The following is a 20,565-nucleotide window of genomic DNA, read 5'->3' as shown; positions in this document are numbered from 1 at the left end:
ATTGTCATAAAAGCTAGGTGTAAAGAATTAATTCTATTAGCGGATGGTTTCCGTAATTCTTTGTTTATAGACTATGTACTACTTCGTATATGGAAGTGGAATAGCACGATTGTCCGGCGCAAATACGCTCCGATACAAATTGAAATTGCACAGGATTCCTTAATTGCGAACCGCAAAACGTTATAGTCTGTAGAAAGGATTTACCGAGCGTAACCGAGTCGCACACGACAAAACGTTAACTTTGCCGCCGAATTTCATTCGTCATGACGATTATACTCGTAAATCTTCGTTTGAATGGAGGAGAAACAGAATAGAAAACATATGGCAATTCAGTAACGTGTTCTCTTCACCAAGTAGACAAAGATGTGTGTGTGTGTGTGTGTGTGTGTGTGTGTATTGTAATATGTCGTGTATTGTTAATTACTTTCTACTTTAAAGTAGTTAAGCGGATTATTTTATCCTCCCTTTTCTTCGCACGCAAAAAAAATATTTTTTTTTTAACTTTCTCCAAAAACATATTTTGTTTTTTTCTGCATACATGCCACTATATAAAGAGATACAAATATATTCCATAGAATTTTTTTCCAATATTACTCGCACAATATATTCGGCTGTAATCGAAAAAGCATGAATATTAAATATTGGAGTTTTAGAGATCGTGGGTGGACGTTGTTAGTAAAAATGCCTAAGGGCGGCAGAAACGTAAATGTATTATTGAAGATAGCATTTTAATTTCATTTAAAGTTTTTGGGCAAGATTTTGAAATATTTGTTTTGAACAAAAATACATAAAAGATAAATTTTTTCAAATATATTTGTAATATATTGTTATTTCAGAACGGGTAAAATATCTCAACATTTTGTTTCATTTCAGGATATATCAGAGTATAAATGTGAAAATGGCAAGACACCAACTTACGTTCCTCACAAGCCGGTGTCAGGCGTAATAGGAGCCGCGTTCAGCGTGGTCTCCATCATGGTCGCCAATATCTTGCGGCTTTTCAAGGTAACTATAGTCATCTAACAGTTAACTATTTTATATATACGGGATATATACGGAATATGTATATGGAATATATACAATATTCTTGTTGTTAGTTTGTTTAAGTTATAAGCTAAAACATAATATAGAGACAGATGTTGCATTAATGTAGACTTGTAGATTAATAATTTGTTCATTATAATTGTAAAGTGCAACGATATACAGAAACAAATCTCTTGCATACATTATGTTTAGTGACAATTTTATAATGCATTTTTAAAAAAATTGAGGACCAATCTATATAAAATAAAAAATATGAAAATAGTTTTAAAAAGACGATTTTCCAAAAATACGACGTTTCGTTTCTTATTTCTTTATTCATACGATTGAGAGATTTATGCTATGTGCGTCCATCCCTATTGACAGACGAAAACTAGCCGAAGCTTTTGAGAAGCAGCTTTTTAAAAAGTACGGCCGGTCTTATATACTATGTATCGACAAGTCTTTGTACAAGATGTGAAAACGTAGCTTCTTTTGAAGATTACAAAGAATAAGCTTGATAAAGAAAGAGAGAGAAATACAATCAGATAACGACAACGAACAGACAATTTCGAAGGCTTTTTCGTGAATGGGATGGCACTGCCGAAACTTCGTGACCGGTAACGACAGCGCAACAATCAATCATAGTCATCCATCCGTAAAGCTCAAGCTGAGAAGAACCACTCTCGCGCCACCGTTTTCGTCCCTATCATGCTCGGATAAGATCCCAGGCGTTCATAACGCCTTCAAAAAGACGTCGCACAGCACGAGTTTACTGAAAGGTGATCCGTGCGAAATCGACTTGCGCCAAAGAAGCTTCTGCCGATATCGATCCGCCATCATCGATGTCGAACGCATGAATGAATCTCGCGAATGTCACGGGTTTTGTCGAAATACGAACGATTACGTCTCACATTTTTCGCATTGGATAACTCACAATGCTGGAATATAATATTATTTATATATATATATATTTTTTTTTATGTGTGATTGAAAAAATTTTACAGATTTTTTATTTGTCTCTCTCTCTCTCTCTCTTTCTTTTTTGATTAATTGTACGTATATAGTTTTAATCGATGTGTTTTATATGACATAAGAGCTTAAGATTTTTCAAGAAGCAGTATAAATATTTTGAATACCATCAATGCAGATGAAAAGATATTGGATAAGAAGGGACACGAAATGCACGAGTTTCTCTGAATGAAGTACGGATTTTATTTCATGTACACTTTTATCGCTCGTCTCATTATTTTATAACGACCCACTTGAATTTGAAAACTACTTCTCTTTCTGTTTATCGGCGGAAACCAAGTGCTCTTTTCAGTTCACTTTCCGCTGACGTGTTTTCACTACGGCAAAGACATCCGCGAAATGTTTTCGCGATTTTCTCCTTGGTTTCGTAGGAGATACTCCGAAAATATCTAACGGCTATGTGATTTAACATATCTAAATATTTCCATTAAAATCCTACCATTAACTAAATAAAGTTATTCTAATTTTTTTTAGAACCGTACTTGTGATTCGAGATTATATAGAAAGTCTAAATTCTAAAGTAAAGTTATAATTAAATTAAATGGTAATTTTTAAAATTTTTAAATTTTTTCTAACATTTTATCAATTTAAGCACGAAAATGACATTAACTAATAAAATTTATTAAATATATACTTACGTATACACGTTAACAAATATAATATAAAAAGATATAATAATTTGTATTTATTTGTATTAATTTTTATTTTATATTTTATTATGCAATTTATTAATGTCGCAACATTTATCAATAAATAATAAAATCAAAAACATCAAATTTATTATATAAAATAAGTATTATTAAAATATGTTATTATTATGATATTATATAGTATATTTACAAACTTAATAATTATAGAATTTTATTGTAACGTCGCCGTCGGTGACATACCGTGACAAAAAATTCAGATTCACATGTTCAAACGTGTCAGAAGAATGACGGTGTTATTTTACTCGTTATTCAACTTGAGTTAATCTTTGCCGTGTCGTAGACTTTCGCGCGCTCGTTGCATTTAATTTACATAGTAAACGTAACTCGTTCGTTAGGATTCCCGGTATGAAGCCGCTCGTTGCATTCGATGGTTATGCGATGCTCTCTTCCTTTGTATGGAGCGGGATGCAATTAACCCTTTGTGCCTCGTATATGTATATTCGTATTACGTCAACTACGCGTAGTAAAGAGTAAATTTAAAAATCCGTCAATATAACGGAGTACAAAACAAATTAAAAGCAAATAAATTAGACACGAACAAAGATATAGCGGCAGTATAATATTTACAACGATTATTCCGTTGTCATTTTATAGGATGAATAGAATAATTAAAATAATTCCAGAAGAGAAAACTTTTTTCTAGATTACTTCATGTACATAGAACCATTTTTTTAACGTTAAAATTGAACCGGCTCATGTTTTTTTCTACAAACTCATTATTTTTAGTATCATATATCTCAATAACATTCTAATGCATATGAATTAAAATTTTATAAAATTATAGTTCCTAAACTCTTTTTTTCTATTGATATTGAAACATTTGAAGCGGTTTTAAAAATGCTTTCCAATATTCTGAATAAATGTAGTTTCTTCAATTATTTTATCTAATTTATGTATCATACGACAATAATATATTTATTTTTTTCAATTTATATACCTTCTTGGCTTTTTCAAATTATTTTATTTTATAAATATTACATTATTTTACATAAAATCACAATTTTTCGTTTTACATCATTGTTCGATATGTTTTAATGCTGATCAAAAGCAATTACAAGCAATTTGCAGGCTAATTACATACATAATGATTCATCCCATTAAACGCTCTGTTTATTCGACCAACCATCCATTAATTCATTCATTCTGATTCTTTTCTTTGCCGGGCAGTTTTAAGTACTCCGATCTATTCTGAAGGCAAACTGTGCATCGTTCCGCGAATTGCAACGGCGCTCATTAGAATTGCAACGAGTCATTTATTGCATCACTTTGTCGGGAATGTTAAGAATGCTCGAGAAAAAAGACACACCGAGAATATTAATAATAATTTAGTTATAGACAATTAATAATAATTTAATGAATAGAGAAACTCCAACCGCTCCTGTCTGAGAAGATTTAAATTAAACACATACAGACATTTGAATATTTTTAAAAAACAAATTATTTATTAATGCATGTAGAATTGTAGTATTTTTTAAAATTTTTATTGTGTAATTACCATCTTTTAATTATTTGATAATTAATACTTTATTTAATATGTTTATTGATATTTAAAAATATCTTCATATATTTTCTACTTATTATTTTCGTATTGATATAAAATCTTTTATAATATCATATATTTATATATTGATACTCTTAGAATACTGGATTACTTTCTTATAATTAGATTATTTGTGCAGACATTTCTGTTTTGAGCTTTGGCCATGACACACAGTTGCAACCGCAGTGCGGAGAGACAAAACGTTAATTGAGTTCAAAATCAATTAAACTGTAAATTATTCCTAAGGGAGGGAGATAGAGAGAGAGAGTTAGAGAGAGAGAGAGAGAGAATTAATAAATAATTTACATAGAATTATGAACCGCGCGTTTGTAATTATTGGTTTAGGTTTGAATTCAATCGCGACGTATAATTGACCGCATTTATTAGAGAATACATCGAAAATCGTCCGTTCAATGAATTCATTTACCTTCAAAGAAAGGAGAAATAAATGATGTATAAGTACAGCGAGTGTAGCAAAATTACAAGCTACAATGAATTACAATATATTTTTTGAAAAGTAAGAGGAATATACTCGTAGATGATACTCATACCATATAAATTTCATTTTATAAAAATCTCCATTATGAAATTATGGCCCTGCATAAATGACATACTGAATAGCTTACGAAGTGAAGCAGTGAGCATGATCGAATAGGGATTTAATTGCTACCGATTGGTAATTAGGTATCTGCAAACCGTTTGTAACATCAAACCATTTCCATTGATTTCGGATTCCTAATTAAAGCTTCTAATTAGTACAATTATTAGACAATTACCAAATCGACGAATTCAAATCTCTCTCTCTCGACATTTAATTGTAAATGATGGTCATCCAACTTTCCTTGTTACAAAACATATACACAAAATACGAAACAATCTGCATACTAACAATAAATAAAAGAAACTCAAAATAAACAGTCACGCTTTGCGCTAAATATATGCCGAGAGCGCTATTATCGTTGCTGTATAAAATATTATATACTTTTTTCAATTTCATTCTCGCAAAGCAACAATTAACTACTGATTACAATTAACTGTTCCAACATATAAACAGAACATCTTTATATATTAGAATACATCTTTTGAATTGATCTTTTGTAGCAGATAATATGATAAGAATGTAGGCACATTTTAAGAGGATGTGTTTATACGCATTTAATTGTGTAAAACATTAAAATAATTGAAAAAAAGAAACATGTATATGTATAATATATATAAAGATATTAATATCTTGACTCACATGTTTTCATTTAAAAAAAATTATTTTAATGTTTTACACAATTAAATGCGATATAGACAATTAAATATATATATATATATATATATATATATATATATATATATATATATACAATATTAGTCTAATTATATGTTTTCTAATTATTATCAACTAAAAAAGTCTCGATTTTCAGTTTTAGCCTTAGAAATGTGAAGTTGTTAATTTCAGAGGAGTTTTGCTTTAGTAGACAATATAAAAAAAGACAGAATTATAAATTTGTATAATTTACTCAATTTTAAATTAATTTATTAAAATATTGAAATGTACATTCAAATATTCGCGCAATTGTTATATTATTTTTTTTACGATTATTCATATAAAATTAGGACACTTACATACACACTCATGTGCAATATAATTTTAATATATTTAATATATTTATTAATTTAAATTTAAGTTATATAGAAAAACAATTTATTTTCATAAATCAATATTCTTCATTTCTTAAAAAAACTATATATATATATATATATATATATATATATACATATGTTACGTAAGTATATATACACAAGTTACATTTATATTATAATTTTATTTATTTGCAAAAGTCATATTAACAAATTAAACTAAAGGTAATTATGCAATAAATGTAGCAGATTATTTAATGAATAATAATTATATTTATTAGCCGATCACAATATAAGCTAATATTATTAATTAACGAAAAATGCTATTTTGTTTTAATTATTAATAGATTTTTATCTCAGCAGTCGTAATGAAACGCAATAGAACGTAAGAATTTTCTATTGATCTCTTTATATGTCAACCACATTATTTTCTTTTATTATTCCTGCGAGTTGTGTTGATGACCTGATCTGTAATAAAGTCTCGATCGTAATTTACGTCACGTCAGTGGTATCACAACGGCAACCATCGAAACAAATGGATGCAAATTAATAGGGAGGCGATAATACGGGCACCGCTTTCACGTGCTATTGTCGATCTTCACGTATATGTCGCTATAGGCTCGACAAGGACACGTGATAATGCCAATAACATCTGTTAAGGAACAATGCTATCAACAGGAAACTGTCTAAGCGGAGCACGCTCTTTGTGCAAAAATAGAATTATCCGTTGCAGCCAAAGAAGCTCGAGAGAGATGGAAACTTAGTCACTTTCAACAGACAACAGATTATTAGATTCGCGATACTGCCTGCGCACAGATGCTGTAAAGTTACGAGCCGTATTTACGACAAGAAACGGGATCGTGTATCAAGTAACGCAGGATATTCACCTCACTTCTGTGAAATACATACTTGCATTTTCGTGTTTTATATGATTTACATTTGAAATAAATATTGCGAGAAGAAATAGTTTCGAAAAATATTATATTCAAAAATATTATATTCAACAGCTGCGTCTAATATAATATGTATATAGACGTAGCCGTTACATTAAATTAATGCAATATAACTATAGATAAAAAATAATACTCAATAACGTATATGTACATATACATATATATATAAATAATATATACACGTTATTGAGTATTTTTTTATCTAGTTATTGCATGAAATAAAATAAATAGAACTTTTTTAATAAACAATATAAAACACGAAATTTAATAACGTTTATATAAATAGTGTATGTGTATAGACAGTAAACATAATACTTATCTTTTTATGAAAAATATTTTGCATATAAAACTTTCTTCTCTTTTCTCTCTACCGTATCGTAATTATTTTTATATTTGTTCACATAAGTAATAACAGTGATATTTTTCATTCCTCTATTATTACATTGCTACCTATATGATTGCAGATACCGCAAATAAGTTACGCATCCACCAGCACAGAACTTTCGGATAAAAGTCGATTTGAGTACTTTAGTAGAGTGGTACCACCTGACAATTTTCAAGCACAGGCGATCGTCGAGGTCATCCATCTACTCGGATGGAAATATGTTTCTACGGTTGCAGTGGAAGGCGAATATGGCGAGAAGGTGAGTGCTGAATTTAAATTGAAAAAGTCAACACATTATACGTAAATTATACATATTAAAAAAAGTCAACATATACGTAAATTCAATTCAAAAATAGGCAAGATATAAGTTATTGCGAAGTTCCCTGTCGTATTTAACAAATTAATTAAATTTGTATTAAAACTTTGTTCTCTTTTGGAACAATAATTTTAGAACGGTATTTTTTTTAATGTATTATAAGATATTCTTAAAAATTATTATTATTACATTTTCTAAACATTTAGCAAAGAAAACGTATTCTTGTTCTAATAATATGCAACAATTATAAAAATGTTATTGTATTTAACTACAAACATTCTTTTGATAATTCGTCGATAATTATCTATTAAATATCGTAGTGTATAAAATTTGTAAAAGGAAAATATGAATTTGTCACATATGTGAAATTAGCCTCTTATTATGAAAAATTAAAAAAAGTGATTAGGGTTCTGATTGTCCCTCTATAAGACTTTAAGTATTCGTCTTATCGAGGTGAAAATTTTTCTTGATAACCGACAGTTTTGTCGACAATTCACAATTAACACTCGAAGAGCTAATATAACGCGAAATAAAAAATCCTCGCTTTTCTTTTTTTGACACTTGCTGGTCGAAGTTTTGATTTCGGAAATTTTCTAATTTTAAGTTCAACAGGGGTGAAAATTTTTGTCGGAAATCGATAATTCTGTTGAGAATTCTGATGGCCCCCAAAAAGTTCTAACAATTATCCTTAATAATTAAAACTCTAAAGTTGATAATAAAAAAGTTATACCGTTTCAAAGTTGCGAAAAATGTAAAGTTGACCCTTCGTACTTTCAAATGCCATTTTCGGAACTTTATTTCGGAACGACGGAATTATTTCTAAAATGGAATAGAAAACTGTAGAAGGGAGCAATCAGAACTCTAATCGATTTTTTTTAATTTTTAATAATAAGGAGCCAACTTCACATACGTGAATTTGTCTTTATTGGCAACATGTATGTATTTCATGTTTCAATATTTTTAAATTATAACAAAGTTTTAAAATTTCCAATTATAGTAATATTATTCGTCGATTTTTAAAAAATAATCTGTATAAAATATTATTTTGGCTTTTATTATATATATATGTATATATATAAATTAATTAAATATATATTAATTCTAAAATCCAATTATACTAAAAATTAATAAAAAGAAAATATCTACATAATATCGATTATAATAACGCAATGTAACACTTAATTGTATTATCTCATTAGATCACACCGCACAATCGTGTTAATGCTGTTGAATAATAGTTATTATAATGATGGTAATTATGATATGAAATCGTTATATGTGCGACCGCGTTAACAAGCGAAGACAAAACTAATTGTGCAATCAGGCAAGAAAACGTGATATTACAGCACCATCCGTTGCTCAAATTAGTCGATTAGTATGCGACGGGAAATTCCACGTGAAGAGATTACCAGAGCAGTCCAATCTTATAAAAATTGCAGAAACAAAACTTTCTGGTCGGCCCGCTTTGTGCTCCTTGAATTTTTTGTTTCTTAATTGCAAACTTTCTAGAAGAAATTATGTAAAATATAGGTATATTAGAAATGTGAAAAAATTATTAAATGCAATGGGAATTTTAATTTATTTCTTTTCTGTCAATAATCTGATGCTAGTACTATGCTGAGTACTATATATATATATAAAAGTTTATGATAAAATTTATGAATTTTGAAAAAGTTTGGAATATATAAAAGAGTCCGAATATATTTTAATATTTAATTTAAAGTAATACATATTTAATTTATAATAATACATAACTTATAAAATATTAAAATATAACGTTAAACCTGGATATTTCTTAATATAATAAAGTTAATATATTAATAATTTTTTAAAAAATTTAATTTTTTAAGCATTCCTAATATTTATAATTTATTATTAACGATTAATTTATCGTATTAATCGTATCAGTCCTTTTTAAATCTTCGCAAATCTCTTTTACTCGATCTCATCATTTATTACTTACACTGTCTGTTACCTATTTTTTTAAATTTCGGTTTGAATAGATGCAATTTTCTTTAATATTAAAATTCCAATATCGTTTTGTATTATTGCCGTATAATTACTAACCGAACGGGTAGGTATAATAATTTAACGAGCGCGGTAACTCAACTGACAATGCCCATAATTTCTCTTATGTTCAGGAAGCGTCGCGTAAGAATTTTTCATATTCGCTTGAATATTGATCGAGATACGATTTTATGGCCCAATTATACTAGCGAGACGGTCGATTCCTGACGATTATGTCCGTGACAATGGAATGTTCCGCGTCTTGGAACGTGTAAATCTACCGACGTCGTGAATTGTACCGGCTGCGCGCGCTCTCGAAAGGACACCAGACGGAATGATGGTAATCACGTTCCGAGTAATTAAACAGTGCCAGTGATCAGTCTAATTAATCTCTATCAGGTATCACAATAGTCCAACGATTACTTCGCATGAATAAATATCGCGCGCGCGATTCCTATAATAAATATATAGAAACCGCGCGATAATGTTGATCTATTTTAATTATAGGAAATAATTATATTCAATATAAAGAAAAATCAAAAATTTATGCAAAATATTTTATTGAAAAATATTTGTCCATATATAAATTGAACTCTCACATTTATAATATAAAATGAAACAAATAATAAGTTTTGTATAATAATGAGATATTTAAATGTAATGTTTTTTGGAAGTAGATTTAAAAAAACATATATTACGTGTGTGAAACGCTTAAGGCTTGATCTTAAATCTAATCTTATTACGATGGTGATCAAGAGGATAATAAAACTTTCTTTTGGTTTTTTAAGGAAATTATGAGTCCCTTTTTTCCGCCAAATGCTAGGCTCTCAGTACACTTGCGGTTGCAAAATGCGATGCATATTTCAGGCGTAAGCTCGCCTAAAGCGATTATACGAACGTGGCTTCGTTAATATCCTTATAACGGCACGAGATAAAATGCATGGGACGATTTATATCACGAATTAAGGAACGAAAAACGCCGTACAAACTGCGGTCAAAGGAGACTACGGTATATATGGGATTCTTCTGCAACACTAGCATTTTCTAAGTACTTTCAACGATTTACATTCGTATTTTACAATTACTAATACGAGTTGAATTCTTTATTTCCTCGGAATGCTATTTAACATTTTTTTTCTCCTTTATGTCTTTGTGTTCGGTAACATAAAAATTTAAAGATTTGATGCAATAATAATTTAAATTTTTTATTTCGAGATCTTTTGTTTTGAATAATAAAATATTCGATTTTTTAGATTTATTTGTTCAATTTTGCAATTGCATATAATTTTATCTTTAAATTACAATTAAAATCACATTAAAGAAATGACTACTGAATTTTACTAAAGAGACGACAAAGAATAAAATCATATGTAATTTTGGATCATCAAGAACTCAAGGTTATTATCTTCTAGACACAAATACACATAATGAAGCTTATAATATACCGAGAGATCTAAAAAAAGAATCGGAATTATATATATATAGAAATAAAAAAAACGAGATCGCGATCAATTGTTAAAGGAAGTGAGCCTCGTTAAGTAAATCGTTCGATAAAGCAACATTTTCTTGTTGTAGCAATTCTCATTATTCTTGGATAACTACGTCATTTGTCTGTTCTTCTCATTGTCGCTGTTCTTTTCGTTATAGTACCAATTGAATTCACATTATCTCTGTATTGCATCTCCGTTTGGCATCTCAGATATTTTAATTTTTTTTATTGCTTTTTCCCTGATTGAATTCTTTATTTCCTCGGAATGCTATTTAACATTTTTTTTCTCCTTTATGTCTTTGTGTTCGGTAACATAAAAATTTAAAGATTTGATGCAATAATAATTTAATTTTTTTATTTCGAGATCTTTTGTTTTGAATAATAAAATATTCGATTTTTTAGATTTATTTGTTCAATTTTGCAATTGCATATAATTTTATCTTTAAATTACAATTAAAACAATTATCTCTAAATTGCTTTTATATATTTGATAGAATATATTTTAAATTTACATTTTTTGAAAAGTTTTAATTTGATATTTTTCTCGACAAAAATGTTAATTCGTTAATAATTTTTAAGTATTAAAAATAAAAAAATTTTGACAGTAAAAGTAAATAAACCGCGGAACAATTTTGTCGTACAGTTTGAAGTAGAGTTTATTTTAACACAATTGTAACCTTTTATTCCACAGCGGGGTGTTGGGGCAGTCTTACCAATTTTCTCTTTCTTATTTAGTTGTTCTTACAATAGACAATAAAGAAAAGTCTTAATCCTAGAAAATTAGTTCCGGGTATTGTCATAAAAATAGAAGCTTTGTGTTAACTCTTGTTATAATTACATTGAATAATAGTAGTCAAAAAAATTCAATGATATACGTTGGAAAATTAAGATTTATTTAAAACTTAATTATTAAGATATCTATAATATTTTATAAAAAATATAATAATATATTAAAATGTAAAAAGTATAATAAAATAAATATTCTTTTTTAGAAAAAGAATAGATATATGTGTAGATATACATAATTAAATTTGTATTAATTTATCAAAAATGTACTGATTCATGAAAATTTAATTTGATTGGATTAATGAACAAAATTCAAAAGCCATATATTATTATTTTCTTATAGTATAATAAAAAAATTGAATTTAGTAAAATATAAGAAAAATTGTAATGTAACTATATAAATAAATATTTTTAAACATTTTTTTTTCTTTTTTTTTTCTTTCTTTTCAAAAAGTCTAGATTGCACCATGAGTTTGGTAACAGGCAATTTGAATTATCGGGATTTGTGTAATCAATGTTCCGCCGTATTTTCAATCAGAGAGAGAATATGGTATTGTCATTATTAATAAATATTTAAATTACTCGAGGTAGAAAATTGCGGAAATTGCTCTGTTATGTAATCATGATAACGTAGTCGAATATTATTGCAGAAAAACATGGATACATCATCAATTGGCATACCATAATAAATCGTGACGATTTTTATTATGCAAAACACGGCCATAACACCTGCAGTTGCATTCTGCATTATTCTTCTATCGTCTTTTCTTTCTACGCGGGTTCTCCATCTACATACATATACAAGTAGGAATATATCACAAAATGCCGGATGTATCGTGAAGACAGATGAGCTAGGTGGATGTATTTATTTGTATATATATATATAGAGTGGTGCGAAAACACAAGAGACAGGTGCACGCGGTTCATTCTAAATATTTATCATGTTGTAGCTTATACAGTAGCAATTATGTATAGACATTTATATAATATTAAAGTTGTTAATTAAAACTTTATTTTACAATATTAAATTTGTTTTTAATTACTGCAAATTTATTTTGAAATTATTTATAACTTAATCAAGTTGACTAATTACGAAAACTCAAATTTGATTGGTTTCAAATTTTATTCGAGATTTAATTATTCAAGTATTGATTGTTGTTTATATTTGAAGTTTGATTTAAGATTTGCATTTTTATTTAACATAAGGTATGGAGCTGTTCCAATAAAAATACTACGGAATAAACTTTTACTGCAAAAATGTGAAATTTAATTTTCCAGAAGAGTGAGGACTTACTGTTGTATAGTTTACTGCTATATCGTGATGTATTTTCTTTGGGTATCCCAAACAATAGCCGCAATATTTTATGCAAATTTTGAAAATTTACCGTCAACATTAAATGAATATGCAAATATGAGTTAGTAGATGCGTCTCTCAAGCGTTCTTTACTGTATTCCAATTGTTTACCAAGAAAACAGTGTCATATGTTGTCGCTAGAATACGATTTCTCGATGAGCAGACGAACAATTTATTTGCGGCTGAAATTCTATTTTCAGGGCATCGCCAGTTTCATTGCCCTTGCGGCTGAATACAACATCTGTGTCGCAGTCAGTGAGAAGATCCTGAGAAATTCCAAGACCGAGGACTTCGATAGAATAATCGAACGACTGAGCTCGAAGCATAATGCCAGAGGGATTATAATATTCGTCGACGAGGATAACATAAGGTAAGGCAAATTTGTTTTTCTTACATTTAAATGCAATCGTCGTTACATAAAATATGTATATTTTTAGCATTTAGATTTAAAAATATAATACTTTGATTAAAGAAACAATCTTTCATATAAATTGCGTTTAATATAAAATTTGATATAATTATTGAATTACACGAAAACAATAGATAAGAAAATTATCAATAAAAATTAAATAAATTTTTAACAATTAATATTATTTTATCAATTTAATATTAATGATACAAAATTACGATACGCAAGTAATTAAGAAAATTTGTTTCAAATTTTTAAGTCAAAATCTAGCAAGTAATACATATATATATATAATTTTAACGGGAGACATAATTTCCGATTAAATGGATAAAGGGAGACATAATTTCTGATTATCTTAACACTAAGATCTAATAGCAGAAACAATATCGAATCCAATCAACGCCCGCAATTAGGAACAGACACACGTTCAAATTTACGTGCTCTTATCGCGTTTGTGTCTAACATTCTAAGCTAATTACGGCTGCTAAACGTTGTGAGAATGACAGGACAAGCTTATCCGTCTTTTGCATAATTATAGAATGCGACTGGACAAATGATAAAGGAAGATAAAAAGAATGTTAAGACCTTTTGCGTTACGCAACGAGAAAATTTTATAGATGAACGAATGAAAAATGCCATATCTTATCAAAGCAGTTTAATACTATTATCCTTTAAAAAAATATACATATATATATATATATATATATTTCTACATCAAACAGATTTTTACATTTTTTATAATTTTTTTTAACCTAAAGTATTGCTCAAAAGGAAGTTCATTTAATTGTTCGTTAAAGATGGAAAAAGACTAAAGATTAGAATTTAATTCTCAGACCTTTGTTCGAACAATAAAGAGCTGGGTTTTTTTTTAACGAACGTTTAAACGTGCGTTTTGGTGAATTGTGAGGGAATCGAAACGTAACCAAGCGAACGAGATAACAGAGCGGCAATTAATCTCACGCTTTATCAAGTCGATATTTCTCGGTTTTTAGAAACGGGCAACAGCGTAAATGAAGACGAACATACAATCGATTTGCTTGCACGTTTGTAATTCGAAAAATTCGAGCTTGAATAGTTCAATAAAAAGCCGTAACGCCATTGCTGAATAATCCGCATTAAAGTCAGAACGATAATAACCGTGGAGAAATAAACCATTAATGTTTTTGGATATTTTTTTCCAGTGGTTTTTGTATAGAAACTTTGTATAAGTAAAACGTATTATTTGAAAATAAATTTTCACTTACGTTGCATCTGATAGGAAATGAATAAATGAATAAAATATATATTGTTGATATTAACAAATAAAGATATATCATGTTATCGTTAATTGATCATTTTTGTTTAGATGCATTTTTCAAATTTATCTTCTACAGTTTTTGCCATAAATTTCAAATAAGTAATAAAATGATAAATGACTCCCGCAACAAAAAGAATCATATTTTTGACCATGTATATACGTATAATCTTCTTATATAAGTTATTTTTTCTCGGGTTCTGAAACAATGCAATTAGTTTTACAATGTTTTATTAATATTGTATATTAATAATACATAATATATAATATTATTTAATAAAATTATATGCTCATTTAATTAAATAGATTAATTTACACATTCATATACGCTTAAATATTATACAAGTTCAATGAATATTATTAGTTTTGTATCACTTTTGTGTTTCTCATTCTCTTGCAATTAATAATTACCGCAATGGAATAAAACGATCCAGCATAAAATTAATCATCGAAGACGAGAGATTTCAGGAAAACAACATTATTAATCATTTATACATCGATAGCAAAATATTGCAATAGAATATGTGCTTGATATTCGTGCACACATGCATATCGCATTTCATTCGAAATCTCATATGAGCTTTCAAATCCCAATGGAAAACCATTTGTTATAGAAGCCATTGCGAGCTAAAGTAATATATAATTGTTAATCGTAATTATATCGAAGCTTGACGAGCGCGGACACAATTTGCAAATGTAAGTGTGTGTTATAATTATTAAATGATAGTTATGCGAATAATAATGGGTGCCATTACGATATGCGATATTATGTAAGAATACCAATATTTGCATTACAAAATTTTATTGCAAGAAAAACGTTCTTCTATTATCGTAAGACGACTTTCATTTTTTTTTTAATATTCTATTTATATTTGGAATTAATTGAACCGCTCAGCGGAACAATATTAGATTCAGGAATATTAACTTCTCTTTAATTCAAGAAACAAAAAAATTTTTTAAATTATTTGTGATGCAATTTACGAAAATATACTTTATAATTCTTTTTCCTATACTGAAAAAAAAAGGAAAATTGCAAAAAGATCCGTTTAAAAAGTTTTATACCACGCAAAAATAATTAAATGTTTTGCAAAAAAAACTGATCTTCTTATTGATCATTTATACCAGCATTGCGCTCATGGTTCATTAAGCGTATAATTAATAAAAACTAAAGGAATTTAATAGAAATTTTTGTTGGGGGGAGGAAAGAAATTGATAGCACACGATAATCACATCTTGAAAGAAACGCAAGCATTTTAATTTCGCATGACAATGACAGTGTGAAATAACCTCTGATCTTTATGTCTTATCTTAAATAAGGAAATATCTTATAAACTTCACAGTATATATATATATATATATATATATATATATATATATATATATATAAAATATCGCCTTCTCGGTGTGCATTCGCTCGTGTTATACGCTCGTGCTATATCACGTATAACCATAACGGGAAGTAACATGCGGTTTTGGCTCTCCGAGGAGATCACGCTGTTCATCATCACAGCTGTCATCGAGGAAAGCCGGAACCGGCAGACTGGTCTCGGCAGCCTGCTGTAGCACGGAATATTGCAATTTATTCTCAGAAGACTCTTGATCTTCACCCGGAAGTTGTCTGTTTGATCGTAGGATGTACTTTAACATTGAGTGTTATTCGAAAGTTTCTCGCGATGTCGCAAATGGCTGTTGAAGCCCTTCGACGGTACTAAACGGCTTACTACGCTGAGCAAATATTGGAGAGCAAGCAAAACGCGAGAGAAATTGTCGAAGATATACTAAATTCGCCGCAGCGCGACTACAACCGGACATTTTCGCGCCATATATTACTGCTGAAATAGCCAGACTCCGCTCGATTCAGTGGCTTTAACAATAGACGACTAAAGCAAGAAAGTGCAGAGAAGAAAAAGAACATAGCCTGCATTATACCATCGAAAATCTTTTTACTCCTATGCTATGTTCATTATTCCGGCTAAAATATTCCGCTTTTTCAGCCAACGGAAACTTCATTAGTCGAGTTTCCTGATTATTCGAACGCTTAATATTTATCGAACAAATTTAATAAATTATAACGTATCCTATCGCAGAGTTATCATAATTAAAAAATAAATGCATAAAAATTCTAAAATTTTGTACTTTATCGTAATAAATTTAGTTAGTTCCGTAATTAAAATTACATAAATGTCATTATTTTATTTTTTATCTTTTTTATGTCAAATTTTCAACATGTAAAGCAATAAGGCAATATTATAATATTGAAACTAATATGTTAGATATATATGTATATACACAAGCATATATTGTTTAAAGTTAATTGGCATAATTTTAAAGAATTTAAAAAAAATAAATATGATATTTATTATATTGTATATGCCAGCAATTTAAAGCATGAAAAGAATTAAAGATGATAGACATAAATCATTGACGCAAACATTCAGAAATTTAAGTCTTTTTTTTTGTACTATATTTTCAATATTGGAATTCTTTCACATATGTATTACATCAAATAAACAAATAATGCAAGCATATATAAAGTTTTCTGGGATATATATTAAATATTATATATAGATGCGACTATTATAACAGAATTTGGAAATTCTCCAGAGAACATTGCAACCTTTTGTAGCTTGATATAATTTCACCTTGCGTCTATAAAGAAAAATTATGGCAATCGTCTTGGTCATAAACCTAATTTAACGCTTTTGGCGAACCACCAATAGCTTCCGAGTTATATGTAATAAAAAAAGTTAGGAGTTTCCTGAAATGAAATTTTACAGTGACTAGCTATAGAAAAATCTCATTTTTATTCAATTCTTAAATATTTAAACACACATTAATAAAACAATATAATTTGAGATTAATTGCAAAAAGTTATTTATAGTTATCGACTCTTTTAAAGATCCTTCACTACTTATTTTAGCTTTCATATTTAATAGGTATAATTTTTGCTAAATTACAAATCGATTTAAAAAAAAATTCTAAATATAAAGAAACGCGGAATTTGCATATTTTGCGTGTAAAGCGCGTCTTTAAGAAAAAGAAATGCAGTAATATTTTTTGCGTGCTCCTCGTGACGGTTAACAAACGCAATTTAAAATAATGTAACACAGACTTTATATCGTGCTTTTATGTTTTAGAATTTTAAAAAGCATAGAAATAAATGACGCCATCGTTTCTCCCCAGCGGAAACGAAAAACACGGAATTAGCGCGTTAACGAGTTATTCCCGCGGCGAGATGATAACAACTCTGCTCTCGTTTCGGTTTTTAATCGATCACAGATAACGGTATTACGCGATGTCCATTACCGGACTTTTCCTACTCTCATTTTGTGAATTATGTGTGTAATACATATGTTGTTTTAAATGCTCAAACACTCGACAGTTAATATAGTTTTGCATAAGAAAATGAAACGTTGGATTTAATACAAAACATTGACTTTAGTTAGTTATCTTTATTATCATTTACATTTTTCTCAATTATTAACACACATATATAATTCTTATTATTATTTTATTTGAATGTTTATTTGAATATTTATTTCTTTATTTGTTTTCATTTAGCTGTTAAAGCAGCATGACTATTTAATGAATGCATAAATGTTTGCATTTCTCAAAAATATATTGCTATTCCGGAATATAACAAATCTATTTTAAATCTGTCTCTCTCTCTCTCTCCGTTTTTATTTAAAAGCATTCTTTCTCGTTTAAATCTTGACGCTATTATTAATCTCCGCGAGACTTTCCCGAGACTTTTTTACGCGACGATAGTATCGCGAAATTTTCTAATGTTTTTAATATCTGGAAAGGAAACTCCCAACGTCTTTCGCCGCAACATTTGCACTTTGAGAACGTCACAGTGCGCACTTACACTGTAAAAAGGAATAAATCCAAAACGGCCTGATATTCAGCGTGCAATCCCACTGGTCTTTCTTTGAATACAAAGAAACAGGCGCTGTATTAAATGTCGAGCAGCTGCGACGAGCAGTTGCAAGAGCGCTTTTCTCACAAGCGTCGATAACAGTGAAATAATGCAAGTCTTGATGATTACGTGATATGCAAGAAACATTTATGATAAAACGCAGTGCAGGCCCTTGCAGTTGACACAGAGAAACTAGCGAAGGAAGCTATTTTCATCAAGAAAAAGTGGAACGGATTGAGAACATCAGAAGGAAGAACAAAGATATATTGTGTGCTTTTATAATATTCGTTACGGATTACTCAGGGAGCGCATTTTCCTTTAATATCGAAAAATGCTGGAAAATCCGTAAGATTAGCGTACGTCGCTTCTGAAAATACGTAAAAATAGACTTAATTGCCTGTTTGCCTTGAAGACTTGATACGAAAAGATAATTACTATCAAATATGTTTTTTAGGTCGATTCGCTCATGATATTTTATATGTTCTTTATTTATTTATTTATTTGAAGTCGAGTTTATTTTGAGAATAATATTTTGAGTTTTAATTATTATTTTCAGCAAATTTGAAATACTTTATTATAAATTGTATTTTATGAGCATATATATAGAAACATTATAGGTATTCTCCGTACGTAATATGTACATATATTGTATATTCGCATATCAAGCAGCATCTCGACACGTAACAAGCAGTACTTTGAAACTGTAGTGGATCGTACAGATTTAGTAACCGTATGGAGAGAGACTATTTCGGATGTGTGTGTGTGTGTGTGTGTCTTGTGTGTCTTCTAAATGCAAGTACACTTGATCCCTTGAGAAAAGAACAAACTATTTCAATGAACTGTTGATTTATAAAAAATCTTCAATATTTTACAAATTATATATCTTTCGATACTATTTTTTTAAAAGAAACTCTCTAGTCTCCCTGAAAGAGTGTTATAATGTTTTATTTCCGCATATATCATCTATAAATGTCTGCAAGACACGATATAATAGAAATATCTTTATTATAAATATATAATAAAGAAGTTATTAACTTTGTTGAAATTATTGATAGTGTCAGTTTTTCTTCAAAATATGTTTTATAAGGAAAAGAGAAATAGAGATCTCTGACTAAAGTAATTATATCTTTATTTATAAATATCAAATAGATTGTAAATTTGTCGACTCAAATTTTTATTTTTGTTATAGACGTCGGCATTTTAACGGCAATCGCTTTACATGTTTTTCTCTCTATCCGTGAGATATGAGACGCTTTTCCTTTTGTACTTTATTGGTTTCTTTCGCAAATGTCGATGTTACGAAATTGCTTTGAGAATTCTTCTCCTTCGCGACTACATGAGTGACGTATTCACAAACGAGACACGAAGAAGCGATTTCGAAGGAATCGACAGCGATTTGTGAAATGCTCACTGACGTGCTTTTTCTGCCTCGTAATATAAGCTCGATGAAACTGTGATCTACGACCTTCCTCGATTGCTCTCCATTTGCTTGGCCCAAGACATAGATAATCGTATCTTACACGTGTTCCGCATGTCGACCCACAGACGACATATTTCAACCTAGTTCGTGTCATGCCCGAGGTTTCACTTTGTGTGAAACTTTCGATTATAACACTAAGCATCAAGACTTCCTTGTTCGCGAACTTTGCGAATGCATACAACCCATGATTAGTATCCGCAAATAACGAAGCGATGAAGCGAAAGATTAATGATATGTATCTA

The 20,565-nt window shown here is 29.2% G+C and overlaps 1 protein-coding gene across 9 annotated transcripts in view; it reads left to right on the top strand.

Annotated features, from left to right (window-relative positions):
* LOC140666700 (metabotropic glutamate receptor 8) overlaps nucleotides 1-20,565 on the top strand; it is a 111,834-nt gene that overhangs the window by 64,779 nt on the left and 26,490 nt on the right. For all 9 annotated transcript variants that reach the window (XM_072894180.1, XM_072894177.1, XM_072894179.1 and 6 more), the window contains 3 exons: nucleotides 874-1,005; nucleotides 7,349-7,528; nucleotides 13,422-13,591. In XM_072894180.1, coding sequence (XP_072750281.1) covers nucleotides 874-1,005; nucleotides 7,349-7,528; nucleotides 13,422-13,591 — 482 coding nt within the window. The remainder of the gene's footprint in view (nucleotides 1-873; nucleotides 1,006-7,348; nucleotides 7,529-13,421; nucleotides 13,592-20,565) is intronic.

This window comes from Anoplolepis gracilipes, chromosome 6, assembly GCF_047496725.1.
Source record: "Anoplolepis gracilipes chromosome 6, ASM4749672v1, whole genome shotgun sequence".
NCBI lineage: Eukaryota > Metazoa > Arthropoda > Insecta > Hymenoptera > Formicidae > Anoplolepis > Anoplolepis gracilipes.
This window is presented reverse-complemented; position numbering and strand designations above follow the sequence as displayed.